This window comes from Lissotriton vulgaris, chromosome 4_1 (genome assembly GCF_964263255.1).
Source record: "Lissotriton vulgaris chromosome 4_1, aLisVul1.2, whole genome shotgun sequence".
In the NCBI taxonomy this organism is placed as follows: domain Eukaryota; kingdom Metazoa; phylum Chordata; class Amphibia; order Caudata; family Salamandridae; genus Lissotriton; species Lissotriton vulgaris.
In genome coordinates this window covers 1,871,278,708-1,871,295,508 of record NC_141691.1, presented here as the reverse complement: position 1 = coordinate 1,871,295,508, position 16,801 = coordinate 1,871,278,708, and the positions used below count along the sequence as shown (strand labels likewise).

The 16,801-nt window shown below is 41.0% G+C and overlaps 1 protein-coding gene across 1 annotated transcript in view; it reads left to right on the top strand.

Annotated features, from left to right (window-relative positions):
• Positions 1–7,343, top strand: part of RNF139 (ring finger protein 139) — a 50,072-nt gene extending 42,729 nt beyond the window's left edge. The window contains exon 2 of the mRNA XM_086966194.1: positions 5,226–7,343. Coding sequence (XP_086822320.1) covers positions 5,226–7,108 — 1,883 coding nt within the window. The 3' untranslated portion in view covers positions 7,109–7,343. The remainder of the gene's footprint in view (positions 1–5,225) is intronic.
• The last annotated feature ends 9,458 nt before the right edge of the window (positions 7,344–16,801 follow it).

Genomic DNA, 16,801 nt, shown 5'->3' with positions numbered 1-16,801 from the left:
TTGGCAAGGGGTGCCATACCATACCTCAAGTGTGAGTGGCTCCCTTGGAGCAGTGGACTCACTCAGCGGGTTCGCTGAGACTCCAGAGTATAAATATTGGATCTTTCTCCAACAAGGGGAGGAGGAGTGCTTAGTCAAAGGGCACAAAGGACAGGGGGGTAGGCTGCGAAACAGGCAAGGGTAGATATTCAAGGGAGAGGGGATAGGAGTTAGGGAAGAGACAAAAAGAAGTCTGCCTAAAGACCGACTGGGTAGGTGACGATCAAGGAGGAAATCCACGGCCCATCTCCCCTATAGCTAAACCAAGTAGCTCCATTGGGCATCAGACAAAATAGTTCAGTCTCAATGCATTGAGAGAGGAGGGAAGGAGTGACTTAAATAGAGGGAGGATGCAGTAGGAGACGACACGAGAGGCGAAAGGAAGTGCAACAATGTGGTCCAACAATATACCAGAAAAAGATCAACAGGTAATCAATATATCAAACAATCAGCAATACATTAGGGGAGGAGAGAAAGGAGAGAGAGAGTGTAGTGGGGGGTAGGGGAGGAGGGAAAGTGAGGATAAGGGAAGACAACCGTAGAGACGAAAGAAAGTCTGTCTAAAGACCGACTGGGTAGGTGACGATCAAGGAGGGAATCGATGGCCCATCTCCCCTATAGCTAAACCAGGTAGCTACTTCGGGCATCAGACAAAATAGTTTGGTCTCAATACATTGAGAGAGGAGGGAAGGAGAGACATAAATGGAGGATGCGGGAGGAGACGACAGGGGAGACAAAAGGAAGCGCAACAATGTGGTTCAACAATATACCAGAAAAAGAACAACAAGTAAACTTTAAATCAAACAGTCGGCAATACATTAGGGGAGGAGATAAAGTAGTGGGGGAAGGGGGGGGAGAGCGTGAGGATAAGGGAAGAGCGCATTGAGGCAGGGGTAGTGATCCATCTTAAAGTTCAACACATTGCCAGTGTGACCATCTGTAGCTTGCGAATACGCAGACGTTTCCAGCATCTGCAGTAGTTTGGGCCAGGTTGCAGCTGTTCGCTCAAGTACACATGCCTTTTGATTTTTGGCCCTTTTTATACAGCCAGATTCCAACTTCGCAGCATTAGAGCCACAATATCTGTATAGATAGAGATGGAGACAGTCCAAGATGGCCACCACCTTGGAATGGACATTATATCCATCAGAGTAGTCCTGTGTCTTTTTCCATTAATCGGGCTGTGTAGAAGTCTTATTTCAATTTCTGTTTCTCCTATTGTTTTTTTTTTTGGTCCTTTTTAGCTCTGGCTGCGAAAAGCGCGCTCTCGCTGAGAGACTATAGCTGTCGGTTCAGCCAACTTCAGCCAACAACGACTGGAAACTTGTGAGAAACTCAGGCCTGACAAATTGATTTAAAAAAAAAAAACATATGTTCGAGACCATAAGTATTTAAGGTTTGATTGTTATTTCTCTATATCAGGATGTCCAACCAGTAGCTCTCCAGCTACCTCTGAGTAGCCCACCTGTGAGTAGCCTAGCTTATTACATTAGAAAGCTTTTGCTTGGTTGAATTATTTTATTTATTTATTTATATTTATATATTTATATATATTTATTTATAAAGTTTTATATAGCGCGAACTTGATCCCGAAGGATATCGGAGCGCTTTACAATTATAGGGAAAGGTAACAAATCAAAAAATGAGTCAAACATGGGGAGTATAATAGGCATTGAATCAAATAGTGCACATATAACAGCTAATTTATAAACACCTGAGTGAACGAGGAGTGGGCTATATGAAGGAGCATAGTGATATAAGGGGAGTAAGTGAAATAATCATATACAGAAGGGAATAACACAGGCTCTTCACCTACGTGTTATGCACATTATGAAAAATAAATAAGGGGTGATGCATTGCGCAGTTTTCCTAAACATCTAATACCGACTACTAAATGTGAGATGTCATGTGAGGGGTATGTTGTCGTAGCCTAAAGAGGCCGCTCACTAAAAAGTCCTTCAATGTCACACATAGACCTCTCACAATAAGACACCTGGGTTCAGATCGCTTCACGCGACACATTCTGAGATAAACAAATAACTCATGTGGCTCCAAAGTAACACATGGGTTTCGGTAAAGCAACTGCACCAATCTGTACTAGTGCCTAGATCAAGCGTGGCCGACAATATAAAGAGCAGTGGGGCTGGGGCAGGGCAGTGAGCGGGGAGTCGACAGATGACAGGACAGGTGAAATAAAATAAATAAATAAAACCACCCACCCCGCGCCCGCCGCATCACCGAGTCGGTGATGCAGTGAGCGCAAGGCAAGTGGCTCCATCCATTCAATTGTACCTATCCCGTCCTCTGTCGACCTCCCTTCCCCATCGCCCAGCCCCGTCCCCACCCTGCCCCGCTGCTCTTACTAGTGCCTGCCGTGCCTGGCTTAGATGCTTCTTGCTGGCAGATTCCCACCATTCAGGTACTCTCTGCTGTTCATACCTGTTTTATGGGGGGCATTTGTAACATATTTTGCTCATGAAAGCCCAAGGTGCACTGAGATCCAAGGTATATAAAATGGGCTGTGCATTGTGTTCAGGGTGACCTTGGATGGGAGTGGGGCTGTAAAGGTAAAAGTCTAACCCACGGTTTAATGTTAAACTAGGCCTGTCGGCCTGGAGTCCATGCTATAAATTACAGGGCTTAGGGGAACAGAGATTAGATCTGTTGCAGGAATGTTTGAAAGCCTCACAGGTACACGCCCTGATAAAGTGATATTTGACCATAAAAGCTTCTGACTTAATTATTTTGTTGACCACATTAAGGCATTGATTTGTTACTATCTGCGGATAATTACTGTTTTTCAGGCTTGACTAACATGGTAGAGAAACTCTGAACTCTCTGTATCTATGTTTTCGTTTTCTAAGATTCCCGGTGGGCTGAGCACCACCTGCACAGTTTTGTAGGGAGTCTGCAGGCCTCTATCTTCAAGGACAAAAAGAACAATTGCAAAAAGATGCTTGTTTGCGGTCCAAGGAGGACCTGGCTTGGCCGTTCGGGCTGGACTGTTCCCATGGGGCACAGGGTCAAGACTGATTTGCATATGGCTGGGTCCAAACTGGGGTGGCGATGTGATCTAAAGAACGATGATGGATTCAACCCAGATCTGTGATTGGAGGTGAGTGTCTGAAAAGTTTCAGCTCTCCGTCCATCATCTCCTTCTGTTAGTTGGCAGTGTATGCCAAGACGTGGGTCCCTTTCTCACTTTGCCACTGGATTCAAACTATCCTGGCTGATGAGGGTGATCCATTGAAACCAGTCCCAGGAAGCTTGTTTCCCGTCCAGGGAAGACCTGGCCTGGTAGTTCGGGCTGGACTGTTCCCATGAGACGCAGGGTCAAGACTGATTTGCATTTATATTTCTAAAAATATATCCTATATATATATATATATATAAACAACGCCATGTTTTTCATTGAGCACAAGTAGCTCTCAGTGCAGACAAGGTTCAAGACCCCTCTTACAGACTGGTATTTTGTTGCATGAAATGTTAGATTACTTTTGTAGGAAAGGATTTTGGTGTTGATTACCGCCTCTGACAAACTCTAGGGGTAGAAGATTTTCACTGTAATAATTGTTGCTAGAATCTCTTCTTAGCTCTTTGCCAGAATCTTGTACTAAAAATTAAATCATTGCATAATACATGCATCCATATATATCCATAAAAGGCTTATGGGTCAGCTCTATTTTGTCATTGGTTTCTCTGAATGTCACGTAGACTCGTCTTCCATCTGTGACAGTGTACTTCATGAGCTAATGGTTCATTCCACATCCACTATTGGCTTTCTTGCCTTTTTGAATACCTGCATTTTCTGATAGCATGTGCATCCACCTGAAAATGAGTGCTTTTGATTGTCTGAGAGGATTGCTCAGTCCTTCAGTTTTCTCCTTTTATAGTTCCCCCTTCATTTATTTGCATCTTTTTTTATTTTAATATTTAAGAGGACACTACATGTCTCTAGACAGTGTTAATGTTGCTTGCCACTCATGTCATCTCACATGGCCATTTCCTGTAAACCAATAGACCAATATAGAATGCTGTTCTCCGTTCCATATCATTGCTTTACTATTCCATGATGGCTAACTCATTGGTTCTAAATGTTGTGGCTATGCTGTAACTTGAAAATAACCATAGCTATTTACCTTACCTTTGATAAGATTGACAGCTGCTGCTATGTTTAGGTTTGTTATAACACAAATATACCAGTCATGGTAAGTCAACAGCATGTTTGTTGTCCTTCTTTTTTAATTTATTTTGCTTATGTTGTTGAGTTTGTACTTTTATTAAGAGATTATACTGCTCCTTGCAGTACTAACTCACACTAGGCCAAGAGAAATTGGCACATTGTGCCAGTTGCCAATGTCACCCCGCCCGCTTCCTTGTCACCTAGCATGGGTATGCCCACCTATTCAACAGTACTGGGTGGATGCCTTCCACACTATAGTAGACATAGCAGAGACTGAAGTTGACTGCACCCCACTACCTGCTCTGCTGGGGTACACCAAGCACATCCTGAGTCCGGCAAGGAGGCTGGTGGGAATGATGCCTCTGCTGGCAAAACAACCACTACCCTGCTGCTGGATGAGAGCCCCCCCCCCCCCCCTCCCCTACTAAAATTGTAAAATGGCTGAAAAACATTTATTTCCATTGAGCGAGCAGACAGCTATGCTGAACTTCAGCATCCCCAATCTCGCCCACAAGACATGGGCTGTGTCAGAGAGTGAATGCAAAAATGATTCAGTTGATGAACAGATAGATACATGAATGCAAGGATGAGTGACGTGGGCTTCTATAATGACTTATTTAGTGCCTAAACCCATCAGTGTTTCAAAAGGCACTTTCATTCATAACCCACTGATTGTTAACAAAATTTACCATGCGAAAGTAGCATTGTCCTATATCTTTGCCACCACAAATGCAATGAACTGTATTAGTTGACTGCTCTAATTTTAGTTATGGGTGCTATATTTCTTAAATCTTAATTTTTTTAATTGAATTTTTGTTGACCTTTCTGGTGTCCTGAATCAAATAAAAATGATATTTAAGGAATTATTGAAGTGATTAGAGTGCCAGCAGTTCCCACAGAATATTATGCTGGTGTTGTCTGTGCTATACCTTTTATGTGATAAATGGCATGTCAAGTTTTAGCCCGTGACGTAACAATTTTCTTTTGTTTTTTTTTCTTTTAGCTGTATTCCTATCCAGTGTTGTCTTGGTATTATCGCAACAAGCACTTTTCAAGTTTTATACGTTCAGCCTTGCATTTCTTCTTGCTGCCACTTCGGTATCTGTGAATTATTACACTACTTTGCACTTGAACATTTACCATGCCTATTACAAAGAAGCATTTGGGCTAGACGTCGACCTCTCCAATGGACCCTCAGTGTGGATGGCACTTGCTATACTTCAGCTGTTCTTTGGAATTGGTTATGTGACGCTGCTCCAGCTACAGTCAAACTACTCCCATCTAATCATCCTCAATCTGTTGCTTCCTGTAACAGGTTTGATCCTTGGATTAGCACCGCACCTACAAAAGATTTTAGTTTTAATTTCGGCTCTTGTTTTGACATTACAGACTGCCATGTGCTTAATTCTGAAAATGAAAAAGTTCTACTACTCCACAAGGTACATTTATCTTCTGATAAAGCATATGTATCGTGTTTATGGATTACAGTTGCTGATTGAAGATACATGGAAAAGGATCCGTCTGCCAGATGTACTGCGAGTCTTCTGGTTAACTAGACTTGCTGCACAAGCTGTCATGTTGGTGTATGTGCTGAAGATAGCTGAAAATAGTACACCCTACTTAATATCGTGGAATGACTTTTGGGATGTGGTGTGCAATCTGATAATCAGTGGCTGTGATTCTACCTTAACTGTCATGGGGATGAGTGCTGTGATTTCGTCAATAGCACATTATTTGGGCTTAGGGATTTTGTCTTTTATTGGATCCACAGAAGAGGAGGACAAGAGACTAGGTTTTGTGGCACCTGTGCTGTTTTTTATTTTGGCTCTGCAGACTGGTTTGAGCGGGCTAAAACCAGAGGAACGGCTTGTTCGCTTAAGTCGAAACATGTGCCTTTTGTTAACTGCAATCTTGCATTTTGTCCATGGAATGACTGATCCTGTTTTGATGTCTCTTAGTGCCTCCCACGTGTCCTCATTTCGCAGACATTTCCCAGTGTTGTTGGTCTCCACTTGCCTTTTTGTTCTTCCCATTTTTCTCAGCTATGTGCTGTGGCATTACTATGCACTAAATACGTGGTTGTTTGCGGTGACAGCATTTTGCGTTGAACTGTGTCTGAAAGTAATTGTTTCTCTAACTGTCTACACATTGTTCATGGTGGATGGGTACTATAACGTGCTTTGGGAGAAGCTTGATGATTATGTCTACTATGTACGTTCAACTGGCAATATTATTGAGTTTGTATTTGGGGTAATCATGTTTGGTAATGGAGCTTACACAATGATGTTTGAGTCAGGCAGTAAGATCCGGGCTTGTATGATGTGTCTGCATGCTTACTTCAACATCTACTTGCAAGCAAAGAATGGATGGAAGACTTTTATGAATCGTAGGACTGCTGTTAAAAAAATCAACTCTCTTCCTGAAGTAAAGGGGACACAACTAAGTGAAATAGATGATGTGTGTGCCATATGTTACCATGAGTTCCAAACAGCAGCTCGTATTACTCCATGCCATCATTATTTTCATGCACTTTGCCTTCGAAAGTGGTTATATATTCAAGACACTTGCCCAATGTGCCACCAGAAAGTGTATATCGAGGATGACTCCAAGGAAGGTGCGCCTGTAGATAATCACCAGGAGATTGTTGTACAAGAACAGGAGAATGCACTGGCTGTACAAGAACAGGAGAATGAACTGGCTGTACAAGAACAGGAGAATGCATTGGCTGGTCAGGCTGGAGCTGCCGCCGCCGGAAACGAATTAAATGTATTGAATGTAGACTATGATGACAGCACAGACTGTGATGAAGAGGAGTGGACAGTTGAACCGCGCCGGACCTTTGCTGAGGAAGAATATCTAAATGATACTGACTCGGATGGGGATTGATGTTTTATAAAGCATTGAAGTATTTGTTCAAAAATTAGTAAAAAGTTCTGCCTCATCAGTGTTGGGCTGAAAGCACAAAACAGTATATCAGAAGGTTGTGAATGATTGTGAACGGGCTGGGAATGGGTTTACTTTGTTGTGCCATTGTAAATATACCTCTTTCCTTACTGCTGGTCTCTTTTGTGACCACGAAATTTATGTACGTTATTGTACATGGAATAAAATGTTGATTTAATATACTGTTTTAATGCCAACATTTGAAGTAATTAATTGAAACAGTTTTTGCCACAAGTGAGTGCATACTGATTTGATGTCAGATGGTCCAAATGTATTAAATTATTCAAATGGGTCTAACGTACTACCACCTGCAAAGGAATACAGCTTTAAAATGCCTGCATTTTTTTTAAACTGAATTGTAAAGGCGGCGTACAGCCTAATTTCACATCTGATTTAAGTAAATGTTACCTTGCACATAAGAGGTACTCAAGCCTATATACCTGTTTCCTGGAAACAACCTGATTGCAGCATTTTGACAGTGTACCGCATGGTGTGAACTAGGAAATGTTGCTGCATAACTAGTAATACATTTAGATTGGTTTGGCATGGTCTACACAACAAGATTGTGGCCAAATCTGCGAAGCTTGCACACATTGCAATGATACCCTGCAAAAGTTATCTTATGTATTCTTGGCTTCACAGGATTTTATTCTACATATGGGGATTACAGAGTCTCTATACTTGTAATTATGTAAGGTCAAGTATCAAGATTGCTCTGCATACCTGCCAGATATCTTATTACGTTGCTCACTTGCTCTTGCTTTGAGATTTTGCACAATTCCATCCAACACCCCAGAAAGATTACCTAACATCTTGTTTGAGTGATAGGATTATATTTATTGGAACCAATCTTTTAAAAGTATTTTACAGTTTTAAGGTTTTAGATCTTTCTTGGAGCAAAAAAGGCTCTTCAGGCATTACTTTGTCAAATATTCTATCTTCTTACCCCCACCACAGGCAGGACTTGGAAAAGCTACTCAAGAACAAAGCAGTCCCTTTGAACAACTAGGGCCTGCCCCTACGTGTTGCAATAATTTTCTTAACCAGCTTCTGTTAAATCTTTAACCAATATACTTCTTTTGCTCCCCCCTTCCATTTTTGTGCAATTTACTTGTGTTTTTATTTGTTTCAGGCTAATAGTGAATTTTATTGTTCTGCTCATTGATTGGGATTTTAAAACGTGCCGCCTTTTGCTACCTATTGCCTATAATTGGAATCAAGCAATGCGCTGTGTGTGTAAAGCAGTTTTGGGATTCTGATTCACTTAGTACCTTCCCATGAGAAATGCTCCATGCTGCTAATTTGTCTCTACTGTACTTTGGCTTGTACCAGGGGCCTTCTTTTTGGTTCACAAGCTTTTGCACTGTGGGTGAGACTATTTTTGTTGCTGGTGAAGTAATTATCTGTATTACTTTAGGGGCTGCCTCCTTTTGTGCAATTTCCCTTTAGAATTACCAAGCTTGGCTGTAAAGCATTGGTACTTACTCACTCCCCAGCAAGATTAGAAAGGTACCGTACAGGTACTTTTGGACGTGAGCTAGTTGAGCTATTGTCATATCCCAAGAAGACTGTTGGGCGTTCAACCAAATTGCTCATTTGGATATTTAGCTGGGCTGCTCCATGGTCCTTAGTGCCACTAAATTCTAAAGAGGGTATACTATCCTTGAGCATATCAATTGTCTTAATTTACCAATTTGATTCACAAGGGTGTTTGGGGCGGGGGTGGAGGAGAAATTAAAAGCACAAAAATCAGTACCTGAAGCATCCTCCTCTTCTTCCATATTGATCTTGGTGTTTCCTGGTACTGTTATGCACAAAAACAAAACTGCATAGAATTTACATATGTAATACCATGGATCAGTCCATCTTTTAAGACATTCATGTGTTGGTCAACCAGTTCGAAAACCTCTCTGGAAGTCTTTTTTCCTCTGGTTTCTTCAAGTTCAACAGAAACATCACACTGACATCTCCACCTGATAAACCTCAAGAAAATGGTATGCTGGCAATGGCTAAATTGCAGCAAATTCCTTAAAAGCCAGCTCGTGAACATCTGTGCGACATCAAGCTACAGTTTACTGACTATCCAGTTTACAATCTTTGACCATAGTTTCTCTTCCTAAGCAATTTTTTTCTGCCATTTTTCAAGGGGACATTCAACAAAGCACTTGTTGGGCATAGACTCCTTTGCAATAAAGCATTCTGTACCAGTCTAAAAGAGGACTTGTGCTGAACCGCCGGGTTCTAGAATCATAGATGCAAGGGACTAACTGATAAAGAATTTCAGTTATTACTAAACTATGTGGGTTTTTGGCACTTGTTACAACTGCCTTGTGCTTTAGAAAAAGTCAAGAGACTTGGTCATTCGGTTAAGAATTCTCTTATGTTTTGGACAAAGAGTCCAAAGGGAGTGGATCACAATAAGACGTTCAAAAAGCAGCTTTCTTCCATGGGGAGATAAACATTCTGCCAGTGGCACTTTCTAGTCTCCGCAACTGACATTATTTTTGCAAGTTTTGAATATTCTCTTTTGATCTAATTTTTGCCTGCATAAACGTTCTTGGCTTTGGACTTCATGAATTCACCTTAGTCACACAGGACTAAGTGTTGGATTTATCCTTGAATCAAAATTAATATATACATATATTTTTTGCATTAACAGGCAAGCATTTTAAAAGCTACCTATCTTGTTAAAGGACCTTTTAGTTTCATCACCACCATCTCCATGTTAAATCAGTCCTTCGAAAGCTATAAAGCACAGATTTTCCAGAATACAACAATGCTTTGTTTTTTATTCAAATGAAAGTCCTCTAGTTGTTCAGTCAACCAGAACTTAAGTTGCCTCATTTCCAGGGGTCCAAAGCTTTCTTCCAATAGGAAGCAGTAGCCAAATTGTTCCCATTGTTATACCCTTTGGGTTGTAAAAATCAAATCTAATCTCATTATGTTCTTCTAGACAAGCTGTTACCTTTATGACTTAAAAAATCATCACTCTAGCACATACAACCCGTTAAATTAAAACCAGATTGCAATTGGACCATAGGATGGAAAAAGGCCACGGATTCCAAACCTGGGGGTTCAAATACTTAAACGTATAGGTTTTTAGCAATTTCTGATTGCTTTGGTATCTGTTCTGATATTGCTGTTATGCACTGTTGGGGAAAAACTACAAAGACTTAATAGGCTAACCTTTTTCGTTCAGCTTTTTAAGGTAAATACTCTTTAAGCTACTTTGAAGTGACAATGTAGATTCTTTTTGACATGTTTGACAAATACAGAGATCCTGGTTTATTCATGTGCATATTACCTGCTGTTATCTTCGGAGCACCAGGTTAAAGTTTCTGATTTAGAAATGAGACTGCAAATTTTCTGGATGATGCGTGCTTCCCCCCCCCCCCCCCCCCCCCCCCCCCCCCCCGAACATCATTCTATGAACCACTTTGCCTGCAATACATTTTCTTAATGTCTCTGCCCGGGAGATCGGCCATTTTCAGGTCTTGCTTTCCACAAATTCGAGGTGCTGTAGATGGGTCTTCCTTTGATACCTACCGTTTTGACATAATTGCACTTTAATGAATTAATAGATTGATGTCTGGATCTAGAAGCATCCTATAACTGGGATGTTATCATCCAATCTATTTATTTTGGAAAGAACAGACATTTATAGCAAAGTGGACTTATTCTATTAGCAAAGGGACAGAACCACCTATTAGGTAATAATAATCTGTTCCCTTTGGTATTGGTGGCTCGTTAAACTTTACTCATTCTTACACACACATTCAATCCAGTATGCCCCAATATGTGAAAAACTAAATAAGAAAATATTAATGAATACATTGTCTTGCCAGTAATATAAAAATATCTCCTTCTTTATTGAAAGTTGTTACGTACAAAGATAATGTTCTATTGTACACAATGTTAAAAAAAATACTCTACTTAAAAATTAAGCTTTTTATCATGAATGATAGAGAGAACATCTCATATATCCTTGCATGTCTGCGATATTAGATGACAAATGGCACATCACATTTTGTTTTGTAACTATACATTCACAAACAGCAACTGTTTATACAGTTAGAGCTATATTGAAATACATAAATGGGGACTTACCAGAACGTGCCTTGCTAATTATTGATTTTACAGTATTAATTTTAAAGAACAATATCTTTTTGTTTGATGGAAGCTTCTTTTGCTAAATCAAAGGAGCCACATGTGCCCTAGTTTGGCCTGCTTATATGTAGGAGTGTTTGAAGATAAGCACATCTTCAATGTGGCCCATTGGTCGCGTTTCATAGAAGATGTGTTTTTCATATAGAGTTTAACGAGCCACGAATACCAAAGGGAACACTTTATTATTACATGTCTCAACCTAGTTTGCTTTGCTTTAAAGGGTCACTCTTTGTTGTTTGAACAAAAACACCCATTTCTTTTTTTTTATGTTCAACATAATATGAAATACTATTCTGCAATAGTTTACTTTTCATGCAACCACGGATGTGGTGTTTGAGAAGCATGTTACCTGTCCTAAAATTTACACTACCATAATTGGGCAAACAATGGTTTTTGCTAACCATACTCCTTAAATGATAATCATACAAAAGGGAATCACTCAAAAAGTCCAATTTTATTTATGATTTGCTGATCATATGAAACAAAGTCCTAAGTCGATAGTGCAGTGGCAATTTTTCCAACATTCTACCTTTCAGATGAGTAGTCTCAGATACAGATGATTAAAAAGGCATTATCAAACTTTAATCTTCATTTTCTTTGTTGCATGTAGAAAAACCAACAACGACAGCCCAGCTAATGAGTTTTGTCCCTGCAGGAAACTTCATCAGGGCTGTAGAAAACGTAACAATGTTACAATAAAACCAAACTAAAAGAAAAAAAAACCATGTCTACATTACTGCATAATCCAGTCTTCTTTCATTTGCAATCATCTGCATTGCATTTGAAACTCTCCTAGCAGAAGCTATGATAGGTTCATATCTATAACCAAAGCAACTGTCTCGCTCACAATGTATGCGAGCCATGTTTCACAAGAACGTGTCTCATTTGTTCTTTAGGCAAAATATAGTAATATCCATAGTCTTTTGTGATTTCAATACAGATACTACGCATTTCTTTATGGCCAGACCTCTCTTTTAGCGGCCATTTACCAGTTCTTAATTTGTAAAATAACAAAGTGCTGATGTCCAAAGAGTTTTAAAAATCCTTTTGCTGGTGCTGCTGAACACCAAGTCAACAGAGTTCAGATTCCACCTCCTAACTCTCTCATCCACAACAACGCACTTCTTTCCCCATTATCTCAGTTTTGCGCACATTTTTCTTCTCTGCTTTCTCCCTGTTTTTCCATCTTTCTCTTTTGTTCCCTCTTGTGTGGTTTTCCCTCTCTTGCTTAGGGACAAGGTCTTGAGAGGAAAAATAACAGATGGCTCTCAAAAAGGTGGTGGTGGCCCCTTCCTGCAACTACTGGTTCATGTTAAACACTGCCACCTGCAGAATTTGCTATGGCTCATGCATTGGTTTCTTTTTATCCATAGTGCTAATCCTCTTCAGCTATGCCAGCTGTATTTTATTAAAATAAATGAGTATGAACCTTTGAGAGGAATAGCCTGCTCAAAAAATCCAGATTGAAGATGATCATAAACCTCTGACTTGAGCAGGTGGCACATAATGCAGTCTGTATTCTAGATGATCCAAATATGGGAAGAATTATTTTATGATGTAAGAGCTCTATGTGCTTTCCTTTTCATTGGGAAATTACATGCTGTAGGGTAAACAAAGGTGAGTACAGTCAATATGTACAGGCAAACGAATTTGTAATTTCAGAATGTTTACGTATGGCTGCCAATAATGCCTGCTCACAGCCAGTGGACACAAGGAATCAATATTTGTCCTGTGTTGAACCCACTGGCTGGCCCTCTTACATGTTAGTTCCGAGTTCACTTACAAAGCTGGTGTTTTCATAAACTTGAATGGTTGGAAAAATGAGAAAAACAACAAACTCATTGACTTCTCCAATTTGTACCCTCTCTTATGTAACAAAATTAATGTAAATTACTTTCAAACTGATTTGTTATCTTAGAAGCCTTAACGATATTGCCAGACTTGCTTCATTTTGATTTTCTCCCAAACAGCATAGAACCTTGTGTGATTGTCTATGTACACATACGGTAATCTGGGAAAATAGTTTCTCCCTAAATACTACCTTTTTACAGCTTACTTACATTTTTCTAGTGTCTTAAACTGTCGCTAGACTATGTAAAACTGTGAACCCGTTTCTCTTTTAATGCAACCGTATCAAGAGAACAAAATACATTATATTCAGCTCATAGCTCCAACGCTGCTTCTCACGGAAACTGTAACAAGTAATAGCTAACTTACAAAATCCAGAATGCATTCTAGATGCCTCATCCATTCATAAGATCTGTGTGATGCCCTGTCAACCCACCACATCTTAACCCCTTCACTGTGGTGGCTATTCTGCCGCAGTGCTAAGGTGGCGGGGCGGCCGCGCGGCGGCCCATGCTGGTAACGGAACTGCTCCGTCACCAGCCTTGGTTGAGCTGTGCTCATGACTGAGCGGTTCCGTCATGGCCTGCCCCGCTCAATGGAACTTCCAGCGCAGGCGTGGAATTCGCGCCACGCAGGCGTTCCGAGCGGGCCATGACGGAACTGCTCCGTCATCAGCGCACCCGCAGCTGATGACGGAGCGGTTCCGTCATCAGCATCGAACCGGTTAAAAGTCTTGTACAAGGACCTCCATAACAAGGTTGGTCTACCTCCTAGACGTCTTGGCTGCCTTTGGCACAATCAAACATGTGACCCTCATCAAATGCACTGAACACCTTTGGTGTAATAAAGAAAGCACTGAACTAGTGTCATCCCTTCATCGCAAAACCTAAGTAACATATTAAGTATGTCTACCTGACAACGCAAGGGTCCACATCTTCCCAGTTCTTTTCATCACATACCGTAACTCCATGTTACCTTTAATGAAATGTCTATATATTTTATTTTTACCAAGTGGCTACAAAAACATGGATGACACATTAATTATAACTCATTTTTAACAGCCCCTGAGCCCAAATGTAATTCTCTGATTTCCTCTGAAATAATTTGATAGATGTTGGGAAACTTCTCAAACTTAACCCTTATAAAACTGAAAATATGATCTTTGGAAATAAATCAATAATGAATAATCGCTAACACATATGAGCCAAAGCTGTACTCTGCATCTCAACACTTTACGCCTTCAGGTGATCAAAGTGGTAAAAAGCCCTTTCTTCCACCTGGGATCTTCCGGTCACCATTCTTTTTAAAAAAAAATTTTTAATTCTTTTTATTTTGATTTTGTGCTCTGCAAACAATTGGGTGGAATACATTTGTAAGTAGTCTACCTTTTGGAGTAATTTTGAATACATTTGACATGTCAGATAGCGGACTGGATAGGTAAATACAACATCGAAAAAGAAAACTAATACCCCACTTCTCCCTGTAGTCCCCTGAATTCCTTCCATGAGCTCCACATTTTTTTTCCCATTTTTGCGGTCAGCTTCTGGCTTTATATATTGTCTGCTCTGCAAGTAGACACCAATCTAAGTCGGTTTTCCACTCTGCTATTTTTTGGGGAGTTGAGCTGCACCCCAGTGTTTTGCGATGTTCTGTTTGGCAGTCATAGCTGATAGTGTCAACCACATTCTCGTCCACTTAGGCCAATCCTCCTCACCCTCGATCTTCCATAAAAATGATTTAGTATCTAACTAGACCTCAACTCCCATCACTCTAACCATGTTATCTCGTACTTTTTCCCAGTATTTTTGTATTTCTGGGCATTCCCATATTATGGTATGAACAACCCCACCTGTCCACAGCCCCTCTGACAGAGGCTGTTTTCTGCCCTGACGATCTTGTGTAGCAATGTTCTGGGATAGTAAACTGTGCAAGACCATCAGCTGAGCCAGGTGGAATCTGGAACGGATTGCCACTTCTCTCTGGCCCTGAAGGCATCTGTCCATTCGTCATCAAGTTGCCCTATATCTTCCTCCCAGGCAAGCGTTAGTGATGACTAAGGATCAGGGGAGTTAGTAAGGATTTTTCTTTAGATCAGTGAGATGGCCTAGGGGTTCGGTGAGTAGGCTATCCTCCAAAGGTGAGGCGTCTACCAGTGTTTCCTCGTGTGATGTTTTAGGGCGTGGCCCAATTGGATATATCTCAACCATTACCCTTGTCACAATTCAAATTCTACTTGCAATGTTTGGAATGTGATATTATGCCTGTCCTCGCCAGACATCCCTTAGATTATCAAGTCCCAAAAGCTTCTACTCCTTCAACCCCTTGAGCCGGCCCACCTCAGCCAGTTGGTCACTTTCCCAAAGAGGAGTCATTCCAGTCAATTTTCTGTCTCAGCCCAAGAATATGGTAATTGCCATGCTTTTATCACTGTCAATGTCTGAGGGGGTAAGTCTCTCTGCCTTGGCCTGTTATACAGGTGAGTGTGGTGACCCCCTAATTCCCATCGCCTCTCTGTCAAGCCGGAATGCTGACTCCGATCTATCCGTAAATACCCAATCATTAACACGTACTGCCTGGTAGGCCCAATAATAGGCCTTAGTATCTGGTATAGCTAATCCACCCTCGTAGACACTTTGATTTCCAAATGCGTGTCCTCTATTCTGCATTCACTTTCTGGAAGAACACTAGGGATTTCATAAGGTTTGTTTTGTATTGTGTATAGTAGCTGAGGGAGTGTCCTCATCTTAAACTATGCCGCCCAACCAATAAGTGTAAGGGGTAGTGCGCACCAGCGGTTGAAGTCTGTAAGAAACCTTGCTAGTTGGACTTTTGCATTTTTTTGATAGAATTTGCATGGATCTCTAGCTATGTATATCCCCAAGTATTTAAAACAGGAAGTCTCTACCGGAAGTTTAGATCTAGAGATAAGGGTAGGCACCCCCTCCCCCCCCCCCCTGCCAGTGTGAATAAGAGTGACATCCTAGTCAATGCAGTAACTGGAGTATTCCTTAAAGATTGGAAGCATTCTATCAACTGACTATCTGGGTCTCTCCACATACTGGGGTGCGTCTTCATCAATTAGGGATATACGTTCCTCCCATTCATCCCTGATTGGGATACCCTATATCAGGAGATCTTGCCTTCTCCTCGCTGCTAATGGTTCAAGTCTAACAGTAGTGGGGAGAGAGGAGAACCCTGTCTCGTCCCCCTTTGTAACTCAGAGTCTAAATGTTGAGGAATTAACTCACTCTTGCCAAAGGTTTATAATATAGGAGTTTCATCCATCTCACGAATTTAGGACCAAAGCAGAGGCAGCTCAGAACTACGTACATATATTGCCATTTCACACTATCAAAAGCCATTCTGTCTAACGATAGTAGGGCCGCAGGTTCACAGTTCATTGTGATGTTATGTGGAGTAACCCAAGCAATCGTCTCCGATTGAGTCTGGTTCTTCTGTAGGGCATAAACCTGGTCTGATCCGGGTGAATGATGGAAGTCACAACCTTACTAAGTCGAATTGAAAGGACTTTAGCTAAGACTTTGGGCTCATAATTTAGGAGCAATATTGGGTGATATGACTCACTTTGTCGGAGGTTTATCTACCTTGGGTATTACCACG